Genomic DNA, 27756 nt, shown 5'->3' with positions numbered 1-27756 from the left:
TCTTCTTTATAGATAGGGAATTGTGTTCTTAGAGGGAAGAAAATGGATTTCGGAAGTGATTTCCAAATTAGGCCAGTTATTAGGATCACCTTAAGGATTTGTAAAATAATTTAAGGAGGGATGGGAAAGAACGAAGAGCTTTGTAGACATAATAATTCAGACACCTGCGAGACATCAAAGCAGGCTCTTGGGCATAATCTAGAACTTGAGAAGTTTTTTGCTTTGTTTAAGTAAGCTCTAAGCCCAAGGTGTAGAGGGGATTGAACTCACAACTCCAGGTGAAGGGTCACACACTTAATGACTGGGCCAGCCAGGCACCCTGTGAGCTCTAAACGAGATAAAGATTTTGGAATTAAGGACAAATAGCTCAAATGAAGCCATATGTGTGGATTAGATCATCTATTGAGAAAGTAGAGGGAACCTAGAGAATCCTGGTGAATGTTGACATTTAAGGGAAGGGAAACAAAGAGAAACCAAGAAAGGAGACCAAGTAGGAGTGGCTAAAAGAGGGAATAAGAAAGTCACTGAGAAGACAGTCACAAGAGACTGGAGTCTTCGAAGGTGTCAAAGCCACAAAGACCTCTTCAGGCTAGGTTACAGATGTTCTGAGGATATTATCTAAACTTCAATGATTATCAAACTCCCTGGAGTAACCTTCTTAGAATATACAGAACCAAAACTGCTGGGATGAGCCTATGAGTCTGTATTTCTGAAAAGCCTCCTGGGTGATTCTGATATATAGTTGGGTCTAAGAACCATTAATTTAGACGACTTACCTAATCCAGTAACAGAGACATTTATTTAAAAGCACTGGAAAGAGACCCAAAAATGTCAGAATAATTTTGATAGCTTATGTTATAATCTCCCCTTGTAAAGAACTAAGGTAATTACCCAACTTGCCAGAGCTAGGCATTACAATGGCACCATAAGAATAAAGTAATGTCCACGGTAGAGACTATGTCATTTTCAAGTACTACTTAAAAATTTTAAAAGGTGGTAAAGAACATATAAAACTAGAATTAAATAATTTATTACAAAGAAGTTTTTCCATAAATCTGTTTCATCAACATACATGACATTTCAGTATATTCGTAACTGGAGTAAGGAAAACTTAAAATTATTGTGAAAAACAAGAATGAGATTCAGGTAACAACTTGTGATTCTGTGCCCTAAAGAAACTGTTCACAATAACAGGAATGTTGATTAAACAACCGACCAGAATAGCGAGTTGAAACTAACCCTTCCTTTCACACGGAGGAAAAGAACAGTAACACACTCACTTTATAAATCCTTCTGACCTCACAATTGGCCTGGGTCAATAATTAATCAAGAAATTCTTCCATTTCCTTTTTTACTGCTAAGTAACTAAATATAAATCACTGATCAACCATGAATTAAGTGAAAAGGGAACTCTAATAATTTCATCCAATTCGTTTTAAAGTATACTATTCTGAGAATCAAGTGTCCTTCTCCTAGTTAAGTAAATGAGGTTTTCCTTTAAGGAACAAGTGCGTTTTTCACAGACTCTGGAACTCGACTTGCATAGTAGTCGTAATTGCGCAGTGAGGCGAGGACGCCTGCGGAGTTCATGTGCTTCACCTCCTTGTTATACTGAAGGGCATTTCCATGGATATCAGTTAACTTGCCTACAGAAGAAACATCAATACAGCATTAGTGGCTGGCCAGGTCGTTATGTTTCTAGTTATTTTTAAGTGCCTCTTACTTCCCTATGGGATAGTATCAATTAATTCTGGATAAGACAGGAAAAATAATGAGTGACTATAAAGGCTTAAGTTTTAATTCACTTAAATTTAAAACTATAGAACAATTCTGACTAACTGCAAGATAAAAAATTATTTTTCTCCCTGATTAAAATCAGTTTCATTTAGCATTTTTAACTCCTATTTCTCGGTATCAGTTAATTTCTCTTTTCCTGAGATGATTACTTTTTCTGCTGGTTCTACCCCATCGCTACTATGCCCACTTTCAAAAGTGTTTTCTTCATTCTACCACTGAATATTAACACTTTATTAAGGTTTCAAAGAAGTATGCTCATCAAATTTAATTGTGTTACATTACAGTTTCATTTAGCATCCTAATGAGATGGGATTATGATGAATTTAACTCCCTTGTCATGTAATATGCTGATGAGATATGATATGGATAATATATTAGGAGAAAGGATAGAACAAAAATCAAATGTTTTGTTTAAGAGTAGAAGTAAACTTATGTCTAATGGAAATTGAAAATCCTCTTATTATGCATATATTCATAATATATTTCAGTCAGATTTAGAAAAATTCTAACTCTGTGATCTTAAGCACTAGCAATGAAACATTTACCATTACTGGCTTAAATGAAACTAAGTGAGGTGAAGACAATGGTGATGACCATTTTACTTTTCAAGAAAAAAGAAACCCTAGAAGCATTAAATCCACAAATCAATAAGGGTTTAATTAAGTTAACTATATGTAGATTGAAGTCCAAAAGATAAACAATAACTAAAGAAAATGAATTTGTTGAAAAATTGACATCCTCACTTCTGAAATGCAGGGGTTGGGCTAGCTAATCCTAGGATTCCTCTGAGCTTTTATAGCCTCAGAATCTAGGTAAAGTAATATATTGAAAGATTCTGTCTTAGCATAATATAAAAGCTATAACACCTGCAATTCCCCAAAATAAAAGGGACTGACCTCCCACAGCATGTAAAATGACTTCTGGAGCACAAGTATCCCACTTCTTACATCCAGGACTCGCAAATACATACGCAGAGGCTTTGCCTTCAATTAGCTGAATGATCTGTAGGGTTGGAGATAATAATTATCCCCCGGCCATGAAATGATTAAAGAATAAGATAAATTGCTTGTTTCTACCAAGTGTATTTCATCCATTCCTCTGTCAGACTCAACTCAGGTGAAAGCTATTAGCAGGTTGAAAGGAACATGAGTATTATGGAGAAATATACAGAATACAGTAGAATATAGAATCACATAGTGACCTGGGGTGGGGAGGAAGTGGTTAAATAAGCTACAAGGAAGAGATCGGAACAGTCTTCATAGTCCTACTCAGATAAATAAAGTTTTCGTTTTATTGTGTTGGTTTTTTCCTACTGTAGAAACAATGTACTGTATATTATAGAAAAATTGAAGATTACTAATCCTGTAGATTAAAGGCTAGAGGAACATCAAGTAGTGCACTCATGTATAAAACGCAGTAAGTCCTAACACATATTCAATGCTGACTAGGCCAACAAGTAGTTTCTTACGTCTTTGGAGTCCTACTACATATTATCATTTCTACTACCAAAATATGAATTTTTAAATTGTCATCTTAATAACTCCTATAATTCTCAACCAAAACTGAGGGTATTTGATAGAATCGACATGACTCTAAAGAGTAACCTGCTATCAGGCTTTCATGAGTCATTTACTTATTTTTGGGTTATACCATAAAATCATCAGTACTGTAAAATTCAGGCCTCAAATATTCAGAGGAAGAGAGCAGACTGAGAGGAGGAGGAAAATCTCAGTGAATGCAACGTAACCAATTACTCTTCTTAGTACTCTTCCAGAACACCATCAAATGATCAAATCTTGCTGTAGACCTCTATGTAAAAGGGCTTCCTTTCATTTGACAAATATGTGTCAAGTCTTATTATGTGCCAAGAACTATTTTGGGTCTGTTTTCTTAAGGGAAAAAGGGCTGTAGCCTTCATTAGACTCTTAAAGAAGTCCTTGACATAAAAAAGTTAATAACTGCCCAACAAGCTAGTAAAATGCCCAAAAAAGTTAATAATTGCCCCACCTTTTATAGGAGAAAAAGTGGGGGGTGTACAGGGTGGGGACTTTGTTCCTAAAGAGAATGGTACCCCTTGGGAATAAAACACATAATGGGATTTTTGCAGTTATAAAAGTAAAGGCAAAGAGAAATCACGCCTGTCACTATATTTAGTGAATACATTTTTACTTGGAAATGTTTTAGAATTTTTTTCCCCAAAATACTATTATTTTTAAACTCCCATTTCCATCCTCTCACCAGTAAATGCTTTTAGAAAATAGATCTAAAAATAGTTGATTATTGCTTCCAAAGGGTAGGTGAAGAAAAATGAATTCCACTCAGTTCAGTAAGTATTTACGATTTGCCTTCCCCGTGCCAGGGACACAAGTGTGAGATGCACTTGCATCAGGAACTACAGCCAGTCTGGGATCCCCAGGGTCTGAGTTGGGGGATGGTATAAGATAAGCCTGGGGTGTATTCAAGGGCCAAAATATAGGGGAATTAACATTCCATTCTCACAGGCTTGGGTTTTAAACTGTTGTGCAGAGAGTTATCCAAGAATTTGGGGCAAGTTAGTGATATACAGTAAGTTTTGCATTTTTAACTGCTTTATGGTACTGTGAGGCCTAGGACTGCATAGACAGACTGGTTGAAAACTACTGGAAAGTCTGGGTGAGAGATGATGATAGGTTTTAACTAGGGTGGAGGGAGCTGAGATGGACAGAGGAGACCTTAGGGAGGAATTAAGAAGATATAGATAGGATATGAGGAAGGAAGGAGTCTAGGGTGACTTTCAGGAGTCTGGACGGAGCAATTAGGCCCATGGTGGTACCATTAAGCAGACAGGAAATGGGAGGAACGCGTGTAGAGGCAGGAAGTAAGCACGCTGAATCTGAGATATCCGAAGTAGGTCATCACAGTGCTATCCAGGGGGCAATCAGATGAGAAGAGATCAGGGCTAGGGACGCAGACCCAACTGGGTTCTGTTTCACAATTTTCTCGGCAGGATGGAAGCCTAGGTCAAAGAATGGGGGAAGCGTCCAGGAAGGAGAGGCAGGCCCATCCTTTGGGTCCGCAGAAGAAAGGTCTAGGAAGTAACCCAAGAGGGTCCTCAAGAAAACGAGAGCTGGCAAGAGGCACAAGATCTCCTCCTAATGACTTGCATTAGCACAGAACTCTCTAGATAAAAGACTCGAACGATAATATTCTTAAAAAATTCAAATGTTGGGGCACCTGGGTGGCTCGGTGGGTTAAGCCTCTGCCTTGGGCTCAGGTCATGATCTCAGGGTCCTGGGATCGAGCCCCGCATCGGGCTTTCTGCTCAGCAGGGAGCCTGCTTCCCCCTCTCTCTCTGCCTCTCTGCCTACTTGTGATCTCTCTCTGTCAAATAAATAAATAAAATATTTAAAAAAAAAAAATTCAAATGTTGCTGAAATGTGCTTTTAATGGTCAATTACAACCTCTAACTCCTTCTCCCAGCTCTTATTTCACGTTTTGGGAAATGCTCGGGATTTCTTTCCATAATTCAATTGCATTTCAGCGGAATGGCAGACGTGTTCATACCTTATTTCCTGCTCCTCCCACGCGCAGCACGTCATCGGGGTTCATGGCGGTGACACAGTCAGTCACCAGCTTGTTGTTATGCGAGCGGGTCGTTGTAATGATGTGTTTCCCGGCAGGCGCCTCTTTCAGCTGGAACCCAAAGGCACCTAAACCTAAAACTCCCCAGATTGTCCTCCCCAACGTGGCATCGGGTCCTGCCTACGCAAGTGAGTGAAACAACAGCAGTGTTTGTAATCATCTGGAGAAAAATGTCAGCCATACAGAGACTATCGCTTTAGGTTTGCATCATTATTTTTTAAAAAAATAAAAATATGACAACGTAATCTAATAAAGAACAAGAACAACATCATCCACCATGAGATTTTCCTGAGATAATCAACTGAGCCTTCTCTTGTTGTTTTGGTTAAAAACTTGGTTTGAGAGCTACTGGAGGAAACTTACAGTTATTCCTTCAAGTCCTCAGGAAAGGAAACATCATATACTGATTCCCATGTCTCTCTGAGTCAGCCAGTGATCTCATTATTGTATTTGAAAATAGCTGTTTGGAAAAGGTACTCAAGTCCCCAGGAAATGAAACACGATGTATTGATTACTACTTTTCATTATTCAAAGAACAAGGATCTTGTTACTATGGGAATAGGTAATGGCAGTTACGTATTTTGCTGCTATAGAGACAGGGCAACTGAACAGGCTGATACTGAGGAGCAGCCATAGACAATGGGGTCAGGGTTAAAAATTGTACTGACAATTGTGCTGGTAAAAAGGGCAATGACAATGCAATCTCAGCATTGTATTTCCTTTGCAGAGCTCAAAGAATTTTCAAACACACAGTTATAACTATACACTTCATGCAGAAAAACGTAACCCGATGCATAAAATGATTAACATAGAGTCATCGTAACACCATTATGTTAATACAGTAAACATAATTATAGACATACAGATATTTTACTGAATACTAAGTAATACTATTTAGTATAGCAGGTGCTATACTAAATGCCTTACATGTATTATCTCATTTAATCCCCCAAAACTCCATGAAGTAGGGATTATCATCCTTGTTTTTCAGAGGAGAAAAATGAGATTTGAAATCATTGAAGTAACCTGCCCAAGGACTCCAGGAAGATCATACCCAAACTCAGGCTCACCTGTATTCCAAGCCAGTAGTCTTCATCACTAAACTATAGTGCCCCATTTTCCTTATTAAAATGCTTCCAAACAGGGGCCTGGGTGGCTCAGTGAGTTAAGCAGCTGTCTACGGCTCAGATCATGATCCTAGAGTCCTGGATCAAGTCCTACATTAAGCTCCCTGCTCAGTGGGGAGTCTGCTTCTCCCACAGCCCCTCCCTCCTGATCATGCACATGTGCTCTCATTCTCTCTCTCTCTCTCTCCCTCCCTCTCGCAAAAATAAATAAATAAATAAAATCTTTAAAAAAATAAAATGCTTTCAAACACATCATCTTAGTCGCGCACTAACAGTATCCTGGCTGCTGTTACAGTGAAATACACCTATGTTGCAGGTTGGATTTCCTGGGAAGCAGACTCTGGGATAGACAGCGTCTTTATCACGGAGTACCCCTGGGACTAACCCCTGTGGACGGGAGGGAAGGAAGCACGAGTGGGCAGAGGGAGACACAGAGCTGTCATGCAGATCCAACAACAGTCTCAGCCAGCCCTGTGGGGAGCTCTGAAGCTAGAATGGCCCTTCAGGGTTATAAAAATCGGAAGGAGATACCAGGCACTTATACTCAGGCAATAACCAGTCACTGGAAATGGACCGCCTTGAGAAAGGGCACCTCACGGGGCCATGCAGCTCTTTACAGGTGAGGCGATTCTTGAAGAGGCAGCCAGCTGGAGGCTGTCTGCTCACAGCTCGCCCTGCAAATGGGGCAACAAAGGAACCAAAGAACAAGCACTGGGAGCTCAGCATATGTTCACGTGCTTCCTGTGCTCGCCATCAAGTCTACACTACAGGAGTCTTAGAACCTGAGAAGTACGGATGGGCTCTGGTGCCCACTGGGCTTTCGCTTAATTGCTGAGATACAGGTCATGCTTTCAAGGAGCCTTTTTATTAACTCAGCTCTCCAGTTATTCTGAAAAAGAAAGGAAAGCATACTGGAGAGTGGACACGGGTATTCTGTTCCCTAAGATGTCATATTCCCTCTGTAAGTGAGCATGGTGGCAAAGAGGATGTGCTCAGGGGATCTGGCACCCTGGGGAGGTAAACGCAACCCCAAGAGGCTGCCAGCCAGCCTTCCGCTGTGCTCCTCATCTCTGTCTCTCTCCTTCAGAGCCCCACCCCAACTTTCTGGGGGGTGGTAAAGGCTAACATTGTCATCTTACTTCATAATGGTTAATTATGATTCACAGTGGTTAAGAAGCTATCTCCAGGGGCGGCTGGGTGGCTCAGTGGGTTAAAGCCTCTGCCTTCGGCTCAGGTCATGATCTCAGGGTCCTGGGATTGAGCCCCGCGTCGGGCTCTCTGCTCAGCAGGAAGACCTGTTTCCCCCTCTCTCTCTGCCTGCTTCTCTGCCTACTTGTGATCTCTGTCTGTCAAATAAATAAATAAAATCTTAAAAAAAAAAAAAAAAGAAGCTATCTCCAACATAAAGACAGATTAGGTCTCTTTGCTCTAAGCTGTTTAAGTGCCTACCAGCTTCAGCATCTGTTAGAATACTAAAGTTTGCATTGTTAGAAGTCTTTATCTCAAGAAAGCACTATAGAGTGTTTGCTAAGGGCCTGGACCTGGGTTTCCTTCTTTCTTTCTTCTTCTTTTTTTTTTAAAAGATTTTATTTATTCATTTATTTAGAGAGAGAGAAAGCAAGCAAGTGCGGGGGAAGAGTGGCAGAGGGAGAGAGAGAGAGAGAATCCCAAGTGGACTCCGCACTGACTGGAGTCTGACTTGGGGCTCGATCTCATGACCCTGATATCATGACCTGAACTGATACCAAGAGTCAGACACTTAACCCACAGAGCCACCCAGGAACCCCTGGACCTGGGTTTCAGATCTGTCAATGACAACTGGGAGGTCTGGGGGCAAGTTACTTGCCTCAGTTTCCTCTTCTTTAAAACAGGAACAAAGTTTTCTTAAAGGACTGTGGTATGTATTAAATGAGATAATGCATGTGAATCCCTTGAGTCTGGCAGCACACAGTAAGCTCATGATGAATTTTAGCTATTGTTATTATATTGATGGTTACTAAAAATTGAATGTCCAGCCCTGAATACCATCAACAGAACTAAGCAACTTTTCCACTTTTCACAACAAATTTTAAGGCAGAAGCAGGAGTGGATGGTGGACGAGAGGAACAAGAGAGTGCAGAGGAACTGTGGTAAAGGGAAAGGCAGCAACAGGAGAAGCAGAACAGGAGGAAGTGGACTGGGACATGGGATGGACAATGGCCACCTGGGGTACCACAAGTCACCTGCCTCTTTTCTACCTACTAGTGGGGTCAAAACCCTAGCTATTTTTCTCACCTTTGCTTCATTCTTGTGTTCCCTTAACTTCTGCTTTTCATTGTTCTGTGGAAAACGAATACAATGTTTCCAATCTCAGAAAGAAGTGATAGAAAGTATTGATAACCTCTAAGCACTGTGATCTTCTTCTGATGAAAAGTGCCATGCATTACAACATTATCTATGAACTATATGCCCCTCTTTTAAGTAATAGTGTTAACTTATTTGAAAGTATACACAAAAACCACAAGCTTGTGTCTTCCTATAACGCTGTATAAACATTAAAGTCATATTAAAAGAATTGACAGACACTTAAGCAATTCAATATGGGAGACTTTCCCAATAATCCACTATTTTTGCTAAATAAATTTAAGCAGCACAGGATTATAAATAAAAAAGTTATAATCATACACATGAAAAACAAATTTATCTTAGAAGCAGAGATTAATCCTGCTCTAAGCTCAAATTAGAAATTCAGTAGTAATAGTCCCCACTCTGGTTACTTTGCTTCTCCAAAGTTCTATCAAGACCACACTAATGTGGGACGCCTGGGTGGCTCAGTTGGTTAAGCAGCTGCCTTCAGCGCAGGTCATGATCCCGGTATCCCGGGATCGAGTCCCACATCCGGCTCCTTGCTCAGCAGGGAGCCTGCTTCTCCCTCTGCCTCTGCCGGCCACTCTGTCTGCCTGTGTTCTCTCTCTCTCTCTCTGACAAATAAATTAAAAAAAAAAAAAAAAAAAAAAAAAAAGACCACACTAATGTGACTACCTCAAATATTTTACTGCAACAATTTCCTTTAACATTTAATGCAATTTCACGGTATATTTCTGCTTTGGAATTATATTAGTCTCTGGCTTGTAAGAAAGACAGTTTCTTTGGAGTAGAAAGAGCGGATTAGAGAGATAAAGTAAGAGAAATGAGTGCAAGAGCGTATCTAGTTCTGTTACCAATGCTGACTGCAATTTAGGTGCTATGCAGTATTACCTGGCAAACAACATGGCTAGCATCTTTCCTTGGTTGAAATGGTTCATTTCTTCAATTGCTTCAAGAACCACCTGCAAATCAGGTGTCTCAATGACCAAGCTAATCAAGAACTATGTCAGTAATTCCCAAACTTCTACATTTGAATCATGAGGCATCCATAAAATACATACATATATGAGTACATACGGTGTGTCTGCCTACACACAGATACATACATACGCATTCCTGAGAGAAATACCTATGCCCTGATAGGCTCTGATTCAACAGGTCTGGGGTATGATCTGGGAAGCTGTATTTTGTAGACCTTCCCAGTAATTGTACGGGAAACAAAGCTAGAAACCACTGGGTTAGATAACATCAGGAAATCACAGAACACTCTACTTATGTATCTAATAAAGTATTTTTGTATCGTTTATAGTAATACCTGATAGTTGTAATATGGCTGGTTAATAACTCCTGCTATGGCTTTTCCTTCATAAGCAATTCCAATAAGGACTGTCACGTTGTCGAGAAGACCTGTGAAGAAGAAATGAGTATCAAGTTCAATTATATAATTTTCTGACTTATCATCAGCACACCAATTGCTCCAAGTTATTTTTAGAATAAAGGTAAGAAATCTGTGATGATTCAGCCACGATGAATCCTACTTCTGACAAAATGCACAAATTATAAGAGACAGCTGGCCAGAGACAGAAGCAGGCTTCGACTTCTTTGGCCACTTAACTGAGTCGGTAGACACGATCTCATTAGTACAGTTTGCATATCAACTGAATAAACCAGCCATGACTCTGCAGCCATTACTGTTAGATTCCTGTCCCCCTCTGCAACCACTCATGCCACTTCTGCCTGCTGGATCACTCTCTACTCCAGGATTACTGTCTAGACCTGCATTTCAAGTCTCCAGGGTAAGGGTTCTCAAAGTAGAGTCCGCAGATTATCAAGAAGCATCAGAACTAATTGGCATAATTTTTTTTTTTTAAGTAGACTCCACAGCCATAATGGGGCTCAAACTCACAACCCTGAGATCAAGAGTTGCATGCTCTACTGACTGAGCCAGCCAGGGGCCCCTTAACTGGCATAATTTTTAATATTGATTTTCTGGGTCCTTCCCAGGGCCAGTGAATCGATCTCCAGAGGTGGGTGTCAACATCTAAGCAACCTACCTGGGTGCTCTCACACACACTAAGCTGTCTAGAGCTTCCCTTAGAGTGACATTTCACTGCGCACACATACACATACGTGCACGTGCACACATACTGTGTGACTGACTCAGACGTATAGGTATGTCTCACCCAAGGGCACAGAGAGTTTTTTCTAATGATGATGAGAAATCTTTTTTTTTTTTTAAGTCATGAAGCTGAGAACCAATATAAGAAAACTTATATAGATCTTGGTTTCAAAAGTAAAACTCTAAGCTTATATTTGCTCTGCTCCTAAAACCTAAAACTCTGGCTCTGAGCCTGGTCTTTTTACTTTAATGCTGCCAATTTTATTTTAATGTGCTGCTTTCTAATTTTTCTCATCTCAGACAATTTCAGAAAGGAGAAATATTGTACCGTGTTCCCAGACTCATCTCTAAAGGTGAAGCTATGAGTGGGAAAACAGCTCATAGTTGGGGGGGCACGGGGGGGCAGGGGGTGTGGTTGGAGGGGAGGTATTTGGTGGCAGGGGAGGGGGTGGCTGGGGAGAGAGGGGCAGGAGGTGGCTGCAGAGCATAGCTGGGGTCTTCTTTCTTTTCTGCCCCAACAGAGCTGGGGGTTCAGCATAGTCCCTCTGGTAACCCTGGCTTTGTGTTAGTTATTCCCACCTGGGGGACATTAGAATCATGGCACTGGTAGAGGTCAGGGGGTGGTATTTGAAGGGACTGAATTTTCTCTCTCCCTGTCTTGACAATTGCTGATATACAATAATAGCAAGGATGAGCAGAAATACAGCTTTAGGGCATAAACATAAAATATGATACTGGGTTGTTATGCAGCAGGTGAAATATTAATTGTTTTTAACTAAATATCATGTAATAGACCCACTGCTATCAAAAACAAATATTGAAGAGATACCAACCTTCAGTATATTCCTTGGTACCATCCAGAGGATCAACCCAGACCACAAGCTAAAAAAAGGGAAATATCTAAATTAAGCATACAACATTTAAAAAACAGGTTTAAGTAGATGAAAAATACCTCTTTCTTCATTTTTAAAGTTATATTTTGAATTGCTTAAGCTAATGTCATCAGTTTTACAATAGTAAAACACCTTATTGTTTCATAATCATGGAAAAAGTCCATTTAAATTAGAGAAAAGTCCCATCTATGAATTTTGAATACGAAATGCTTCACTCATCCATTTACTGTCACCTGAACACTAAACAAAATGCTATGAACACACTGAGGTCTGGGTGGTGATACAGGGAAAGCTTTAAAGTGGCACCAAAAATGTTTTAAACAGTGTGTGGCTGCTACTCACTCTGACATATAAAGGCTGATTAAAAAAAAAAATTAAGACGGTCTAATTTTAACTTAAGGACACCATTTATGTCCAGCAAAGAAAAATGAACAGTTTATAAACTGAGAGTAGACAGAAGAAGAAATCCCTTCTACTTAGAACTTCAATATGATTCAGGCTATGTAGCCATGACCCACCAGAATTACAATGCTTGGCATGAATCTGTGAATGAAGCCCACTTCTCCCAGAAGACACCACGTCTCACTGTCCTTGTGCCCTCCCTCCCTCAAAGCAAAGCACCTTACTCACAGTAGGTATTCAATGAATGTGCGTTAAATAAATCAAAACTCAACAACTAAAGAATTAGGATAGTTATCTGAAGCCAGAGATTTAATTTAAACGGCTCTATAAAGGAAGCGAGGTGAGTTTTATGGCCTTCCAAACATAAAACAGCAACCTATTTCACCTCCTTCCAGCCTCAATTACCAACAAAAGTTTTTACTACCAAATCTACTAACAAATTAGATGTTCTCCCTAGAAGTATGTTTAGCAACAGTTTTAGAGAAGAAACTGACGGGGTGAGGAACCAAGCCCTAAACCAACAGGTCACACATTCCCTATGGTCGCCTAAAACTTCTTTGCTGTCCCTTAAAGATTTCAAGTTCCTAGGGGCCCCTATTTTATGATTACCAGCTTTTCAACCTTATAGGCAAATTTCATTTACTAGAGCACAAACAGAGGGTTAACAAAGACTTAAGAAATCATATGGATCATACATCTTCTTCTTTAATAGCACTGTACTGGGATGGGCACGGCTGCTGCAGTATCTCCTCCCACTGACCATCTTCAATGAGCTCTTGGTCCACTTCTTCAAAAGGCAGATCCTGAAGCAGATAGTAAAGATGGTTACTGAAGCTGTTTGGTATTCCCAGAGCACCCATTGTCTTAGTGACAGAAGAAACGCAGCATCAGAGTTCACCAGACCTTCCTGTTTCCCATGTATGTCTAGAGCTTAACTGAGTCAAAAAATAAAGCACAGTGAATAAAACTGCAAAAATGACCACATATGGCTGATCAAAGTTGACTACGAAAAGATCCCATCTTCATTATCCCGAACAGTTAAAAAAAAAATCTAAGTGTTATAAGCTTATTTAAGTAAGTGCCTCTGCAATGTCCACTGACAGATGAATGAAGATGTAGTCTATATACACAACGGAATCCTACTCAGCCATCAAAAATAATGAAATCTTGGGGCGCCTGAGTGGCTCAGTGGGTTCAAGCCTCTGCCTTCGGTTCGGGTCATGATCCCAGGGTCCTGGGGTTGAGCCCCACATCGGGCTCTCTGCTCAGCGGGGAGACTGCTTCCTCCTCTCTCTCTGCCTGTCTCTCTGCCTACCTGTGATCTCTGTCAAATAAATAAATAAAATCTTTAAAAAAAAGAAAAAAAATAATGAAATCTTGCCATTTGCAACGACGTAGACAGAACTAGAGAGTATTATACTAAGCAAAATAAGTCAATTAGAGAAAAACAACTATATGCTCTCACTCACATGTGGAATTTAAGAAACAAAACAGGATCATAGGGTAACAGAGGGAAAAATAAAATAAGACAAAATCAGAGAGGGAGACAAACCATAAGAGACTCTTAATCGAAGGAAATCAACTGAGGGTTGCTGGAGGGGTATGGGGTAAATGGGTGATGGCATGTGAAGAAATGAACACTGATTATTAATAAGACTGATGAGTCACGGAACTCTACCTCTGCAATTAATAATGCATTATATGTTAATCGAATATAAATCAAAAACTAATCAAAAACAAAAAAATTAAAAGACTTCTGACTTCACTCTAGTTTCCATGGGAACATTTAAATGGCTTCAAATGCCTAACATGCCCTCAACAGGATTCAGTATGTAATAATTCATCATGAATTAATCATTACAAACCTATTTGTAAGCATAAGATTCCTGCCCTTTATCATCCTAAGCCCTTATTAAACACACTCTTAAAAATCAAAATAAATAGGGGCGCCTGGGTAGCTCAGCCGTTAAATGTCTGCCTTCAGCTCAGGTCATGATCCAATGACGCCCCGTGTCAGGCCCCCTGCCTGGCAGGAGGCCTGCTTCTCCCTCTCCCACTCCCCCTGCTTGTGTTCCCTCTCTCACTGTGTCTCTCTCTGTCAAATAAATAAAATCTTAAAAAAAAAAAAACGAACTAAATAAATAAGTAAGTGGTTCTGACATGAGATACTTCTCTCTCAATTACATAAAATGTGAATTCCTTCACTTTCAGTGTTACAGTCATTGGACAAGTGTGCAATTTAAAAAAAAAAAAAACAACCAGAAACAGCAAAATCCCTTTTATTCCAAAGGTCTAGAACTCGGTCCATCTCTTAGTTTGCATGCTAAATATTACAACAGGAACCCTATCTTCTGCAGTCAAGAACTGAGACATCTGCCTAGAAATGGACTAAAATATTTTACAATCAGATGTTTCCTTCAAGTCCAAGGAACAGGCTAATTATTTTGGTGTTAAAACACCGGATGTAATGCTTGAAATAATAACAGTGGTACAGAAGTCATTAAAAAGTGGCAATTATAAATCCATATGGTAAACAGTCATTAAAAAAAGAGTTCATTCCTTACAAGTCTTACCTCTTCCCCTATTATTGTTAGTTTGGGGAATTTCCGTGCCAACGAAGAGCAAATGCTCATTTGTGCCAATCGGTCAGCTTTGGTCTGCAGGTCTGTTGCACAGGTCTGCAACAAAGAATGTAAATTTTAGCAGAACTAATCTGAAATAAGTTGTCCTCTGATTCCTAATGCATGAGTGTTCATGTCATTTAAGTTGCAATGTTTTTAGATTCATGGAACTTAACACCCAATAAGTCAACTAGTTTCCTTGCTTGGCTTTTCTCATGGGATTTATAGTGGTTAAAGTTTGGAAATGAGCTTTTAGATTATGAGAACACTTTCTCCCCCAGTTGATAAATTCCCTACATTAGATCTCTAGATCAGGGGCGCCTGGGTGGCTCAGTGGGTTAAGCCTCTGCCTTTGGCTCAGGTCATGGTCCCAGGGTCCTGGGATCGAGCCCCACATCGGGGTCTCTGCTCAGTGGGGAGCCTGGTTCCCCCTCTCTCTCTGCCTGCCTCTCTGCCTACTTGTGATCTCTGTCAAATAAATAAAATCTTTAAAGAAAAAAAAGATTTCTAGATCAATCTTCTGCTTAAAAAGATGAAGAGATAGGAGATCCATAACTTTTCACGGCAGTCAAAGATAAAAACTATCTTTAGCTGTTTGAAAGGTATTCCCAACTTGGATCTTTCTATAACTTCTACTCACTAATCTTCTAATGTACTAAGCATCTACTTTCCTAATAATTCAACAGGTCCTCATGATGATAGAAAGAATTCCTGTTTCCAAAATATAAAAACCATGAAAATGAACAGCAGTTACATTTGATGTATTTAGCTCACCCACAGCATTCTTACTCAATCCCTACTGTCAGATAGTCATTCTAGTAGAAGACAGTGAAAAATCTTGCAAATGACAGCCACAACATCTTCTGTAGTCTGCTTTCACAGAATTATGACGTTGCAATTTATACATGCCTGATTAGGTGGAGTTACAGAATTATTACTTTAAATAGTAAAAATTTTACAATACTTTTTAATGAAACAAGGAATGATCATGAAAATCAAAGACTTGTATGCCATGCTTAAGTCTACTGGTTACCTACATGCAAAGCACTAGTCTGCTGGAATATAGGGCCACAAAGACAGAGATCTTTGTTTTATTTCCTAAAGAACTGTGTCTGGCACACCAGAGGTATTCTAGAAATATCTGCGGAAACTTCTTAAAAGAATTGTTAAATTTGAAGATGACTTCTGCATCATTCAAGTCTGGACACTACTCTCTAGAGGAAAGCAGACACACTGCCAGCCATTAATTTATATGAGGAAAGCTATCCCAATTTTTTTCTTGTCCAGGATAATATTTCCTGCTCTTTCTACTGACATAATGCCAGATCTCATCATTCTGAATCCTTTGTGTGACAAATTTAATTCTGCTCTGTCTCTTTTAAAATGAGGTATCAACAAAGTGCCTGACCAGTAGAGAGGATAGGGCAATTGTTACCTTTTTTACCATCTATTACCTAGAAGTGCCTGACCATACAGAGGACAGGGCGACTGTTACCTTTTTTTCTTATCTATTACCTAGAAGTGCCTGTCCATACAGAGGAGAGGGCGATCGTTACCTTTTTTCTTATCTATTACCTAGAAGTGCCTGACCATACAGAGGACAGGGCGACTGTTACCTTTTTTTCTTATCTATTACCTAGACGTGTCTGTCCATACAGAGGAGAGAGCGATCATTACCTTTTTTCTTATCTATTACCTAGAAGTGCCTGACCATACAGAGGACAGGGTTACTGTTACCCTTTTTTCTTATCTATTACCTAGAAGTGCCTGACCATACAGAGGACAGGGTGACTGTTACCCTTTTTTCTTATCTATTACCTAGAAGTGCCTGACCATACAGCGGACAGGGCGACTATTACCTTTTCTTCTTATCTATTACCTAGAAGTGTTTGTCCATACAGAGGAGAGAGTGATCATTACCTTTTTTCTTATCTATTACCTAGAAGTGCCTGACCATACAGAGGATAGGGCGACTGTTACCTTTTTTTTTTTTAATCTATTACCTAGAAGTACGTGACCAGTACAGAAGGAGATTATTACCAGTACAAAGGACAGGGAAAGTAGTACTAGACATATCTGACAGGTACAGATGATAGGGAGGTTATTACCAATAGAGAGGACCGGGAGATTATTACTGTTTTTCCATTACTCCTTAGCTATAGGCTACAATGTGGCACATCTAATATAATCACAGCATAAAATCAATTTAAAAATAAGTGATACTAAGGAAACTATCTGAAAAGAAATAATTGACGGTATTGGTAGTGGTGGTATGATGGATAATTTTTGTTCACTTTTTGCTACTTTTCTGCATTTCCTATTTTTCATAATAGAAAAAAAAACTTTTAAAAAGGCTGTAAGATTAATAGCCTTCTGAAGTCACTTAATTATATTATTGGCTTATCACTGAGCATATATGCTGTCAACCAAAACCTCTTTTTTAAACAAATGTAAATCAGATTTACTTTTTATCACTTGAACATGAATATTTGGGGAACTTATTAATTATTCCTGATATAATATCCTGTTGGATTTGGCCCTCTTTTCTCAGTGTTTGTAACTTTTTGAATACTTATTCTGTGATCGAATATGCTAACTACCCTTCCCAGGTTCATTTTATTGATAAATTTGGTAAGTATGCTCTCTATATCCTCCTGTTCCACAACATTTTTGAGAAGATACATTCAACGATTTTTAAAAACTGTATTTAAGTTAATGGTTAAAGAGAAAAGGACAGAGTTGGAAGTGGAGTCCTCTGATCTGTCACCAACGATCTTTTCTTGGTTGATATGAATCATGAATTAAAATGAAATGTTTGGGTAAAATTGATCACCCACTTATGAATATACCTAACAGTGGTTCAAGATGGGGGGATGGGACATATGGACACACAAATGTCCATATTTATCAATAGCTTGAATCTTTTTTGACAATGGAGAATGAAAATTTTTTTTTGAAATCAAGATCTCTTATATCTACTTCCTATACTATTAAACCCATAAAGCTATCAAAATTAGAAATGAGATTTATTTAACTTGTTCTTGTGATTTTCATTCTTTTTTTTTAAGTTATTTTATTTATCTTACACCCAATGTGGGACTTGAACTTATGACCCTTAGATCAAGGGTCAAGTGATCTTCTGAGTCAGCCAGGCACACACCTTGATTTTTATTCTTAATTTTTTTTTTTTTTCTAGCTGGGGGTGTTGGGGAGAAGGGGAGAAAGAGGGAGAGAATCATAAGCAGGTTCCACATCCAGCACAGAGCCTGATGCAGGACTTGATCTCATGACCTAAGCTGAAATCAAGAGTCAGACACTTAGAGTGTTTGGGTTGCTCAGCTGGTTAAGTGACTGCCTTCAGCTCAGGTCATGATCCCAGGGTCCTGGGATTGAGCCCCATGTTGGGCTCCTTACTCAGCAGGGAGCCTGCTTCTCCCTCTCATTCTGCCTGCTACTCCACCTGCTTGTGCTCTCTCTCTCTCTCTCTCTCTGTCAAATAAATAAATAAATAAATACAGAGTCAGACACTTAACTGACTGAACCACCGAGGCACCCCATTCTTAATTTTTAAGCACTTATGTTGAATGTCCTATAATTAGCTCATCTGAGTTTATTACTAAGTTGTTTTTTACTCATATTTTTGGTCCTTTTTTTTCTGCTAACAGCCTTAGATAGATGTCTGATTTATCATAAAGGAGTGACTTAACTACAACTCTACTTATGAATCATTTTAATGTTAATGGTTAATCCTACCCTGTAATTTTCTCATTTGGGCAAAATTACAATACAGTCTTCTTTAAAAGTTATGATAAAGGGGCACCTGGGTGTCAGGCCCCGCATCGGGCTCTCTGCTCCGTGGAGAGCCTGCTTTCTCCTCTCTCTCTGCCTGCCTCTCTGCCTACTTGTGATCTCTGTCTGTCAAATAAATAAATAAAATCTTATAAAAAAAAGTTATGATAAAAAGTGAATATATAGAAATTTACATTTAAAAATTATAATGTGAAACACTAACTAAATCTTGTAGAAGAAATTATATTTTAAACTAGAGGGGCACCTGGGTCAACAGATGATTAAATGTCTGCCTTCGGCTCAGGTCACAGTCTCCAGGTCCTGGGATCGAGCCCCACGTCAGGCTCCCAGCTCAGCAGGAAGTCTGCTTCTTACTCTCCCTCTGCCTCCACCCCTGCTTGTGCTCTCTCTGTGTCTCTCTCTAATGAATAAATAAAATGTCCAAAATTTTTTTAAGAAAATAAACGAGAACATATGCGTGGTAGGATTTTCTTTTAAGAACCAATCGTCACTAGGGGTGCCTGGCTGCCTCAGTTGATAGGGCCTGCGACTCCTGATCTCACCATTGTGAGCTCAAGCCCAAGGCTGGGTATAGAGCTCACCTAAAAAAACAAAAACAAAAAGAATCAACTATCTTGATAAACTATCTTTCTGATAATTTACCTAAGTTTTTTTAAAAATGTACCTGTTTTTAATTATTACACTGGGGGAAAATAAAACCACAACCTTGTCTTGTGTTTCTTTTCCATGAAGAAAAAAATGTAAAGCTCTGACTATAAGGAATACTTATTTTTATGCCAGATTTTACCAACATGGCAAGTTCACTAAGGACTAAATGTCCTGTAAGAGATTTCTTTAGGATATGAAGCTTGGTTACAGTGCTCTGGGGCTAGACAGCAGTCAGAAGACCTAACCATACAAATAAAAGTTTGTGATGCAGGAAGTCTGGAGTCATTTTCAAAGCAGAAATAGGGCTCATTTGAACTAAGGGTCTAGCAATCTCCATAGAGGAGACATTATTTCAACTACTGAAGCCTGTCCAGATTATTACATCCTTTACTAAAATGTGAAGGAACAAAAACAAAGTTGATATGAAATGACAAGAGACTTTCAGTACCTTCTCCACGATACCCAGGTCTCCTTCAGCAATAACACGTCTGACTATGGTCCCTGCCTTTTGAGCGATTGAATAAGCTGAGGCTACAAGCCGCATCAACACGGTGTGACTGGAAGCCATGATCAGCCCTAAGGGGAAATTAAGAGAAACACCGTTACTTTCAAAGCCAACTACTGGTTTCAGTCACTTGAATTCAATTCAACACATATTTACTGAGTACTTCACTGTACAGATCCTTTAATAAATACTTGCTAAGAGACTTGGAAAAACTTGGAAAAACTTCTATGTCAGCATTAGCTCTCTCAATAAATTTTATAGTATTCTTTCTTTCTGCAGATGGGACATGTTGAAGCATGGGGAAAACTGTCCCAGGCCTATGAGCCTGTGACAAAGTTTTATGTCTGAGGGGTATGTATGTATGTGCAAAGGCCGTGCAAAGCGCGTCAGGGGCTAAAAATACAAGTTACAACATCTGCCATAGATGAGCTAATATTTTGGTGGATTGGGAGTAAAATATTGTAACCTAAAGTCTGTAACATAAAACTGGTAAGAGCCAAGAGAGGTACGAAGAGCATAAGGTATGTGGGTGTATGTACGGAGTAATGTAAAAAAAAAAAAAAAAAGGAGGGGTTGCATGGGATTACAGTTAGTTTCTAAAAACCAATGAATATTCCATTAGAGATTAAATAAATAAAATAAATAAATTTAATCTACTGGCTATTTACTACCGTCATCAATTACCAAATAAAGAGAACGTGCAACATACCTAATTGGGGTGAAGACCAATCATCAGGAAAAGTAATGAGTGTCAGAATAGCCCCTGGCCCAATGGAAAATATGGGAAAAACAGCCTTCAGGACAAAGTGTATACTCCTCTTTGAAAATACAAATTCAAACCCTGCAATTTTAGTGACTGTTCTGAGGCTGGGATATACCACCCAGACCCTCTTCAGGCTGAAGGACATTTCCCCAGCTGCTGAGAGGGCCACCAACAGATGGCTTTTAGCTGCCACCTTTCTTTGGGAATTTATCTGCTAAGTCACTGCACCTGCAACAGAGGGGATGGGTTTGAAAGCCACTCCACACTCCAACCGCGCTGCCACCCCAACTCTACCGGGTCATCCTGGCTTCTGAATGCCCAGCACCGTTGGCTGACTGAGGCCTTTGCTGAGACTGCATTGTGGTCCAACTCCCCACTCCCCAAGGCATCACTACCTTCTTCACACTTCCCATAAGTGATCCCAAGAACACTCTCTAACAAACCTCTTCGACTTTTTCTCAGCGCGCTCACAGGGAGCCAAATGATGACAAAAACTCTCTGCCCTCTAACTGAATCAGGTCAATATTATTTCAGTGCAACAAAGGAACACAATACAGAACAGAAGGGACACTATGAACCTCAATTCAGCAAGTCATTATTCTACTGCCAATTTCTGACTACACATTTGATCTGATGTGCCTTTTAAGCTCTTTACATCTTTTTTCTCTCATTAACATTCTAGTCACAAGGATTATGAACATCAATTGAGACAATAAACAAGTGATGGGTTTGAAACCCTTCAGAAGAACAGAATTGAATCTGATGTAAGGTAATGAATCCCTCTGTGGCCAGGAGCTGTCTAGAATAGGAAAATATAGTGAATTCCTATGTGTTTAAATTCTCTTTATCTTATTACATCATAATCAGGCTAGATTCATTTTACTGGCAGGCTGGGTGGAAAAACGGCTTATGAAATTTACTAACACTCAAATAGAAAATGGGAGAAATAATTCGGCAAACACTTTGTTGACCTTACCTCCACTTCCTTATTATCCATGACCAGCCACATATCGGATTTATTCTGCACTGGAAATGGTAGTCTTCAGGCAACTAATCACGTGCTACCCAACTGTCTTAATATGTGCTGGAATGTTCAGACAGTCCCCATGTTATATAAAATGCCATTGGTGAAAGGCAGATCATTTTCCCTCACTGTATGGTAGTGTCGTATCTTTTCACAGATATTACTTACATTTGAGCCAAGTAAGCAGTCATTCCAGCCCTGTCAGTCTTCATATATGACTAAACCACTTCCTTTTATGTTTGCCACATCCACAGTATTTTCTTATTAGGAAAACTAGTTTAGGCTTGTTCTACTACATTCCTCATAAAGTACATACTATATGAACTGCCATTCAAAGCTAACACCAGTTGCATAAGAATGTAACAGGTTTGACGTAAAGCATAACAGTGATTTTTACAGAGATCCCGCAAATCACTTTCAGTTGGCAAATAAAATATTTCTACCAATTTCTCTGAAATACTTCTTCGGTCCAAATGTGATTAGTAATGAAATATTATTATCCCCTGGTCTAATATTTTTCTTATCTATTTTTTAAACAAATGAATACACTTTTGGCCCTTAGTAAAGAAAATGAATCTAATCATATTATCAAAACACATCTGGAAAAGAGGTTCCTGTTAGCCTTTTTAATTGTGCCCCCTCCCAGAACCCAAATGAGAATCACCTTGGAGTTGATTGATGGAGATACTGATGGAGAACGCGCAATGCTGTCGCTGCCACAGCCGCTGAAAAGCTATGGGCAAGGTGTGAACTTCCTTAGAGCAGATCAGGTTATATATACTTGGTACTTCCTTCTCTACCAGTTTTACACCTTCTGGGTCCTAAAGCCCCACCCTTTGTGAACATAGCTTTCCAATGGCTTACTCAAAAACAGGATAAGATAGCTAAAGGCACGGGCACTTGAGTCAACCACCACTGTTCAAATCCTGGCTCTGGCATTTGTTAGCTGTGTGGTCTTGGGAAAGCCACTTAAATTCTCTGTGCCTCAATCTCTAAAATGGAGCTAATAATAGTATCTATAGGATAGAGTTGTAATTATTAAATGAGTAATGCAGGTAAAGCACTTTTAACAGTCCCTGGTACAAGGCAGCACTAAATCATACTGGCTAACCATTATTGTGATAATTGTCCTCATTACTGGCTATCCTGCAGAGACATCATGGTAGTGTTCAGAGCAAAAAAAAATTCCTATATCTTCTGCAACATCATTTTGACCCTGAGGATGTAATCTGATAACCAATACAACTCAGAATCATGTTAACAGATTCTTTTTCATAACATTCAGGGCTTGCGGCTTGAAATACATATGAAAAAAGGTTGTATGCCACTTAAGGGTATCAACCTAACACTTCATCCTTTAAAAAATCTTTACAGTAGCCAAATAGAACAAATAATCCTAAAATTTATATGGAACCAGAAAAGACCTCGAATAGCCAAAGGAATATTGAAAAAGAAAGCCAAAGTCGGTGGTATCACAATTCCAGACTTCAAGCTCTATTACAAAGCTGTCATCATCAAGACAGTATGGTACTGGCACAAAAACAGACATATAGACCAATGGAACAGAATAGAGAGCCCAGAAATAGACCCTCAACTCTATGGTCAACTAATCTTCGACAAAGCAGGAAAGAATATCCAATGGAAAAAAGACAGCCTCTTCAACAAATGGTGCTGGGAAAATTGGACAGCCACATGCAGAAAAATGAAATTGGACTATTTCCTTACACCACACACGAAAATAGACTCAAAGTGGATGAAGGACCTCAATGTGCGAAAGGAATCTATCAAAATCCTTGAGGAGAATGCAGGCAGCAACCTCTTTGACCTCCACCGCAGCAACTTCTTCCTAGGAACATCGCCAAAGGCAACAGAAGCAAGGGCAAAAATGAACTATTGGGATTTCATCAAGATCAAAAGCTTTTGCACAGCAAAGGAAACAGTTAACAAAACCAAAAGACAACTGACAGAATGGGAGAAGATATTTGCAAACGACATATCAGATAAAGGGCTCGTATCCAAAATCTATAAAGAGCTTATCAAACTCAATACCCAAAGAACAAATAATCCAGTCAAGAAATGGGCAGAGGACATGAACAGACATTTCTGCAAGGAAGACATCCAGATGGCCAACAGACACATGAAAAAATGCTCCACATCACTCGGCATCAGGGAAATACAAATCAAAACCACAATGAGATACCACCTCACACCAGTCAGAATGGCTAAAATTAACAAGTCAAGAAATGACAGATGCTGGCGAGGATGCGGAGAGAGGGGAACCCTCCTACACTGTTGGTGGGAATGCAAGCTGGTGCAACCACTCTGGAAAACAGTGTGGAGGTTCCTCAAAAAACTGAAAATAGAGCTACCCTACGACCCAGCAATTGCACTCCTGGGTATATATCCTAAAGATACAAACGTGGTGCTCCGAAGGGGCACGTGCACCCGAATGTTTATAGCAGCAATGTCCACAATAGCCAAACTGTGGAAAGCGCCTAGATGTCCATCAACAGATGAATGGATAAAGAAGATGTGGTATATATACACAATGGAATACTATGCAGCCATCAAAAGACATGAAATCTTGCCATTTGCGACGACGTGGATGGAACTAGAGGGTATCATGCTTAGCGAAATAAGTCAATCGGAGAAATATAACTATCATATGATCTCTTTGATATGAGGAAGTGGAGATGCAAGGTGGGGGGGTTTGGGGGGAGGTAGGAAAAGAAAAAATGAAAAGATGGGATTGGGAGGGAGACAAACCATAAAAGACTCAATCTCAAGAAACAGACTGAGGGTTGCGGGGGGGAAGGGGGACGGGAGAGGGTGGTGGGGAAATGGACATTGGGGAGGGTATGTGCTATGATGAGTGCTGTGAAATGTGTAAACCAGACGATTCACAGACCTGTACCCCTGGGGATAAAAATACATTATATGTTTATTAAAATAAAAAAATTAAAAAAAAAAATCTTTACAGTAGCCAATAGGACTAGTTCTGAAGGATTAAAAACAGGAATTAAATGATCCATTTCCTTTGATAGCCTGGGAAAGGTATCTTGAATTGAATATAAAGGTGGTAAGCACATGAGGATTAGGATCTAAAATCAAATGATAGGGGTGCCTGGGTGGCTCAGCCAGTTAAGTGTCTGTCTTCGGCTCAGTTCATGATCCCAGGGTCCTGGGACTGAACCCCACATTGGGCTCCCTGCTCAGCGTGAAGCCTGCTTCTCCCTCTTCCTCTCCCCTAACCCTGTTCATTCTGTCTCTCTTTCTCTGACTCTCTCTCAAATGAATAAGTAAAATCTTTTAAAAATGAATGACTGAGGGGCACCTGGGTGACTCAGTGGGTTGACCCTCTGCCTTAGGCTCAGGTCATGGTCTCGGGGCCCTGGGATCCAGCCTGCATTGGGCTCTCTGCTCAGCAGGGAGCCTGCTTCCCCCTCTCTCTCTGCCTGCCTCTCTGCCTACTAGTGATCTCTCTCTGTGTCAAATAAATAAATAAAATATTTTTTTAAAAAAGAATGATTGAGGTCCGGATCAAAATGCAAAGATTAGGGGCGCCTGGGTGGCTCAATGGGTTAAGCTTCTGCCTTTGGCTCAGGTCATGATCCTGGGATCCTGGGATTGAGCCCCGGGGTCCTGGGTTAGAGCCCTGCGTGGGGCTCTCTGCTCGGTGGGGAGCCTGCTTCCTCCTCTCTCTCTGCCTACTTGTTATCTCTGTCTGTCAAATAAAAAAATAAAATATTTTTTTTAAATGCAAAGATTATATCTTTTGAAACCTGATCAAGTGATGCTAAGGTTCAAGGTCATCTGGAAAAATAAAAATATGAGCATAACAGAGAAAATTCTGAAAAAAGAACAGTGAGCCAAAATACTCTCTTTACCAGTTACCAAAATACGATACAAAAACTGTAATAATTAAACAGTTTAGTCCTGGGCGGAATGAAATCCCAGAAGTAGATCCAAACACACTAAAGGTGGTATTTCTTTTTATTTATTTATTTATTTATTTGACAGAGAGAGAGAGATCACAAGTAAGCAGAGAGGCAAGCAGAGAGAGAGGTGGACGCAGGCTCCCCACTGAGCAGAGAGCCAAATGCGGGGCTTGATCCCAGGACCTGGAGATCATGACCTGAGCCAAAGGCAGTGGCTTAACCCACTGAGCCATCCAGGTGCTGCTAAAGGTGGTATTTATTTCTTCTTTTTTTTTTTTTAATTTATTTATTTGACAGACAGAGATCACAAGTAAGGAGAGAAGCAGGCAGAGAGAGAGGAAGCACCGAGCGGAGAGCCCCATGCAGGGCTCGATCCCAGGACCCTGAGATCATGATCTGAGCCGAAGGCAGAGGCTTTAACCCACTGAGCCACCCAGGCGCCCCTAAAGGTGGTATTTCAAATCACAAGACAATCTGTGCAAAAATGGTGGGAACAGTTACTTATCTTTTAAAAAAAAAATGTTGGAACTTTCTTTTGTATTCTTTGTATCAACATACATTCCAGATCAATGCACGATTTTAGAAGTAAAGAATAAAAACGGGAACCTGGGTGGCTCAGTGGGTTAAAGCCTCTGCTTTCGGCTCAGGTCATGATCCCAGGGTCCTGGAATCGAGTCCCGCATCGGGCTCTCTGCTCAGCAGGGAGCCTGCTTCCTCCTCTCTCTCTGCCTGCCTCTCCCTACTTGTAATCTCTTGTCTGTCAAATAAATAAATAAAATCTTTAAAAAAAAAAAGAAGTAAAGAATGAAACCATAAAAGCCTGAGAGAATAAAACTATGGGAAATATTTTGCAAATTTGGTAAAGAACTTTTAAACATGAGAAAAAACAAGAATCTGTAAAAGAATATATTGACAAATCTGACTGAATAAAAATTAAGATATCTATGTAATCAAATTACCACAAGCAAAGCAGATGATTGACAAAATGAGAGAAAAAAATTTGTATCATGTACTAGACATGAGTTAATTTAGGTTATGTAAAAGACTTTTACATCAATATGTTAAAGATGAATAATCTAGTAGAAAAATGAGCAAAGGTCACAAATAGACTTTTCCTATTAAAAGAAAGACAATGGCCATTAACTACATGGAATGCTCAACTTCATTAGTTATGAAAGAAATGCAAATTAAAACAGCAAAAGATGATTTTTCATGTGTAAGACTCGCAGAGATGAAAACGCCCAGTGTTGGCTAGCCTGTGAGGGAACATCCTTCCGAGCACTGTGAGCAAGGATGCACTGTGGTTAAAACCTCTTAGAATGATTTTGAAAAGCTTACTGAAAGTTAAAAGGTACATATCTTTTGAACTAGCAATTGTATCTCCAGGTATACCTAAATAAATCAAGCAAGCCTGCAAGTATGTAGGATAGATAGTACAAAGAAGGTGTGCTATCTGAATGAAATTTAATTTCAGACGAAAGGCAGTCTCTAATTTGAGTGCACTAACAAGCCCACTGTCTAGGTCTGCCTCGTTAATTCTACAGCAAACAGCCATGAAAAGACCCTGCAGCACGAAAATAAACGCACCGATCAACAATTAAATCGCTGACACTCAAGAATCTAGGTCCGAAATTGGAATATCTGGAGAGGAAACCTGACTCATGCAAACTTTTTTCTTTTTAAAACATAAATCCCTGTAATCTTGTATCTGTGCAAAGGGGTGGAGTTAGGGGACCAATAAATGAGTCAGCTCTGACCAAGGCCCTTGTCCTGACTCGCAGGGGAGAAACTTACAGTGACAAGCCTGGAACAAAGCTAGACGAAAAACACTTGAAGGGTAACGACAGCAACAACACGAAGCTACCAAGCAACAGGTCCCTCTAGTCCAGTACCTGGCCGCCTTCCGGTCAATAGGTCGTACGTTGGTGGATGTAGGACAAACCTACAGTAGCTACTGAGCATGCGGGAAATTCGGCGCAGGCGCAGAACAGCTACTCCCACGGCCGCCGGGGACTCCCGACCCGCCAGGAAACTCCATTTCTCCGCGTTTTCCGCTGAACTCTCCGGCGGCATGTGTCGCCTACTGTCACAACGAGAGGTGTGCTACTTTTAAGATTCATTCTGGTTTCTGGCGTCTTCCGG

General features: G+C 39.9%; 1 protein-coding gene across 6 annotated transcripts; it reads right to left on the bottom strand.

Annotated features, from left to right (window-relative positions):
• Window positions 1–963: 963 nt before the first annotated feature.
• On the bottom strand, window positions 964–27574 carry BPNT1 (3'(2'), 5'-bisphosphate nucleotidase 1). Of its 6 annotated transcripts, XM_080824017.1 has the most exons (11): window positions 27409–27465; window positions 22341–22409; window positions 19833–19960; window positions 14879–14983; window positions 13001–13108; window positions 11844–11892; window positions 10207–10298; window positions 8820–8864; window positions 5341–5538; window positions 2694–2799; window positions 964–1646 (listed from the first exon to the last, which is right to left on the bottom strand). In XM_080824017.1, exons 3-11 carry the CDS (start codon window positions 19950–19952, stop codon window positions 1498–1500), a joined length of 972 nt encoding a protein of 323 aa, XP_080680143.1. In that variant the 5' UTR covers window positions 19953–19960; window positions 22341–22409; window positions 27409–27465; the 3' UTR covers window positions 964–1497. The 6 variants fall into 6 exon arrangements, with proteins under 6 accessions (XP_080680143.1, XP_080680141.1, XP_080680142.1 ...); XM_080824015.1 differs by lacking the exon at window positions 22341–22409 and having other exon boundaries at window positions 27409–27570; XM_080824016.1 differs by lacking the exons at window positions 22341–22409; window positions 27409–27465 and adding an exon at window positions 27507–27561.
• Between the last annotated feature and the right edge of the window lie 182 nt (window positions 27575–27756).

The sequence above is a fragment of the Martes martes genome, assembly GCF_963455335.1.
Source record: "Martes martes genome assembly, chromosome: 15".
Taxonomy (NCBI): Eukaryota; Metazoa; Chordata; class Mammalia; order Carnivora; family Mustelidae; genus Martes; species Martes martes.
This window is presented reverse-complemented; position numbering and strand designations above follow the sequence as displayed.

What these genes read in the sequence shown, in the direction of transcription:
- BPNT1 (XM_080824015.1), bottom strand. Translation starts at nt 19,952, where the DNA reads ATGGCTTCCAGTCACACCGTGTTGATGCGGCTTGTAGCCTCAGCTTAT. An exon ending in ACCTGGGTATCGTGGAGAAG is followed by an intron (nt 14,984 to 19,832) that starts GTACTGAAAGTC and finishes TCTTTGTTGCAG; the next exon opens with ACCTGTGCAACAGACCTGCA. An exon ending in AACACAAGAATGAAGCAAAG is followed by an intron (nt 5,539 to 8,819) that starts GTGAGAAAAATA and finishes TCACTTGCGTAG; the next exon opens with GCAGGACCCGATGCCACGTT.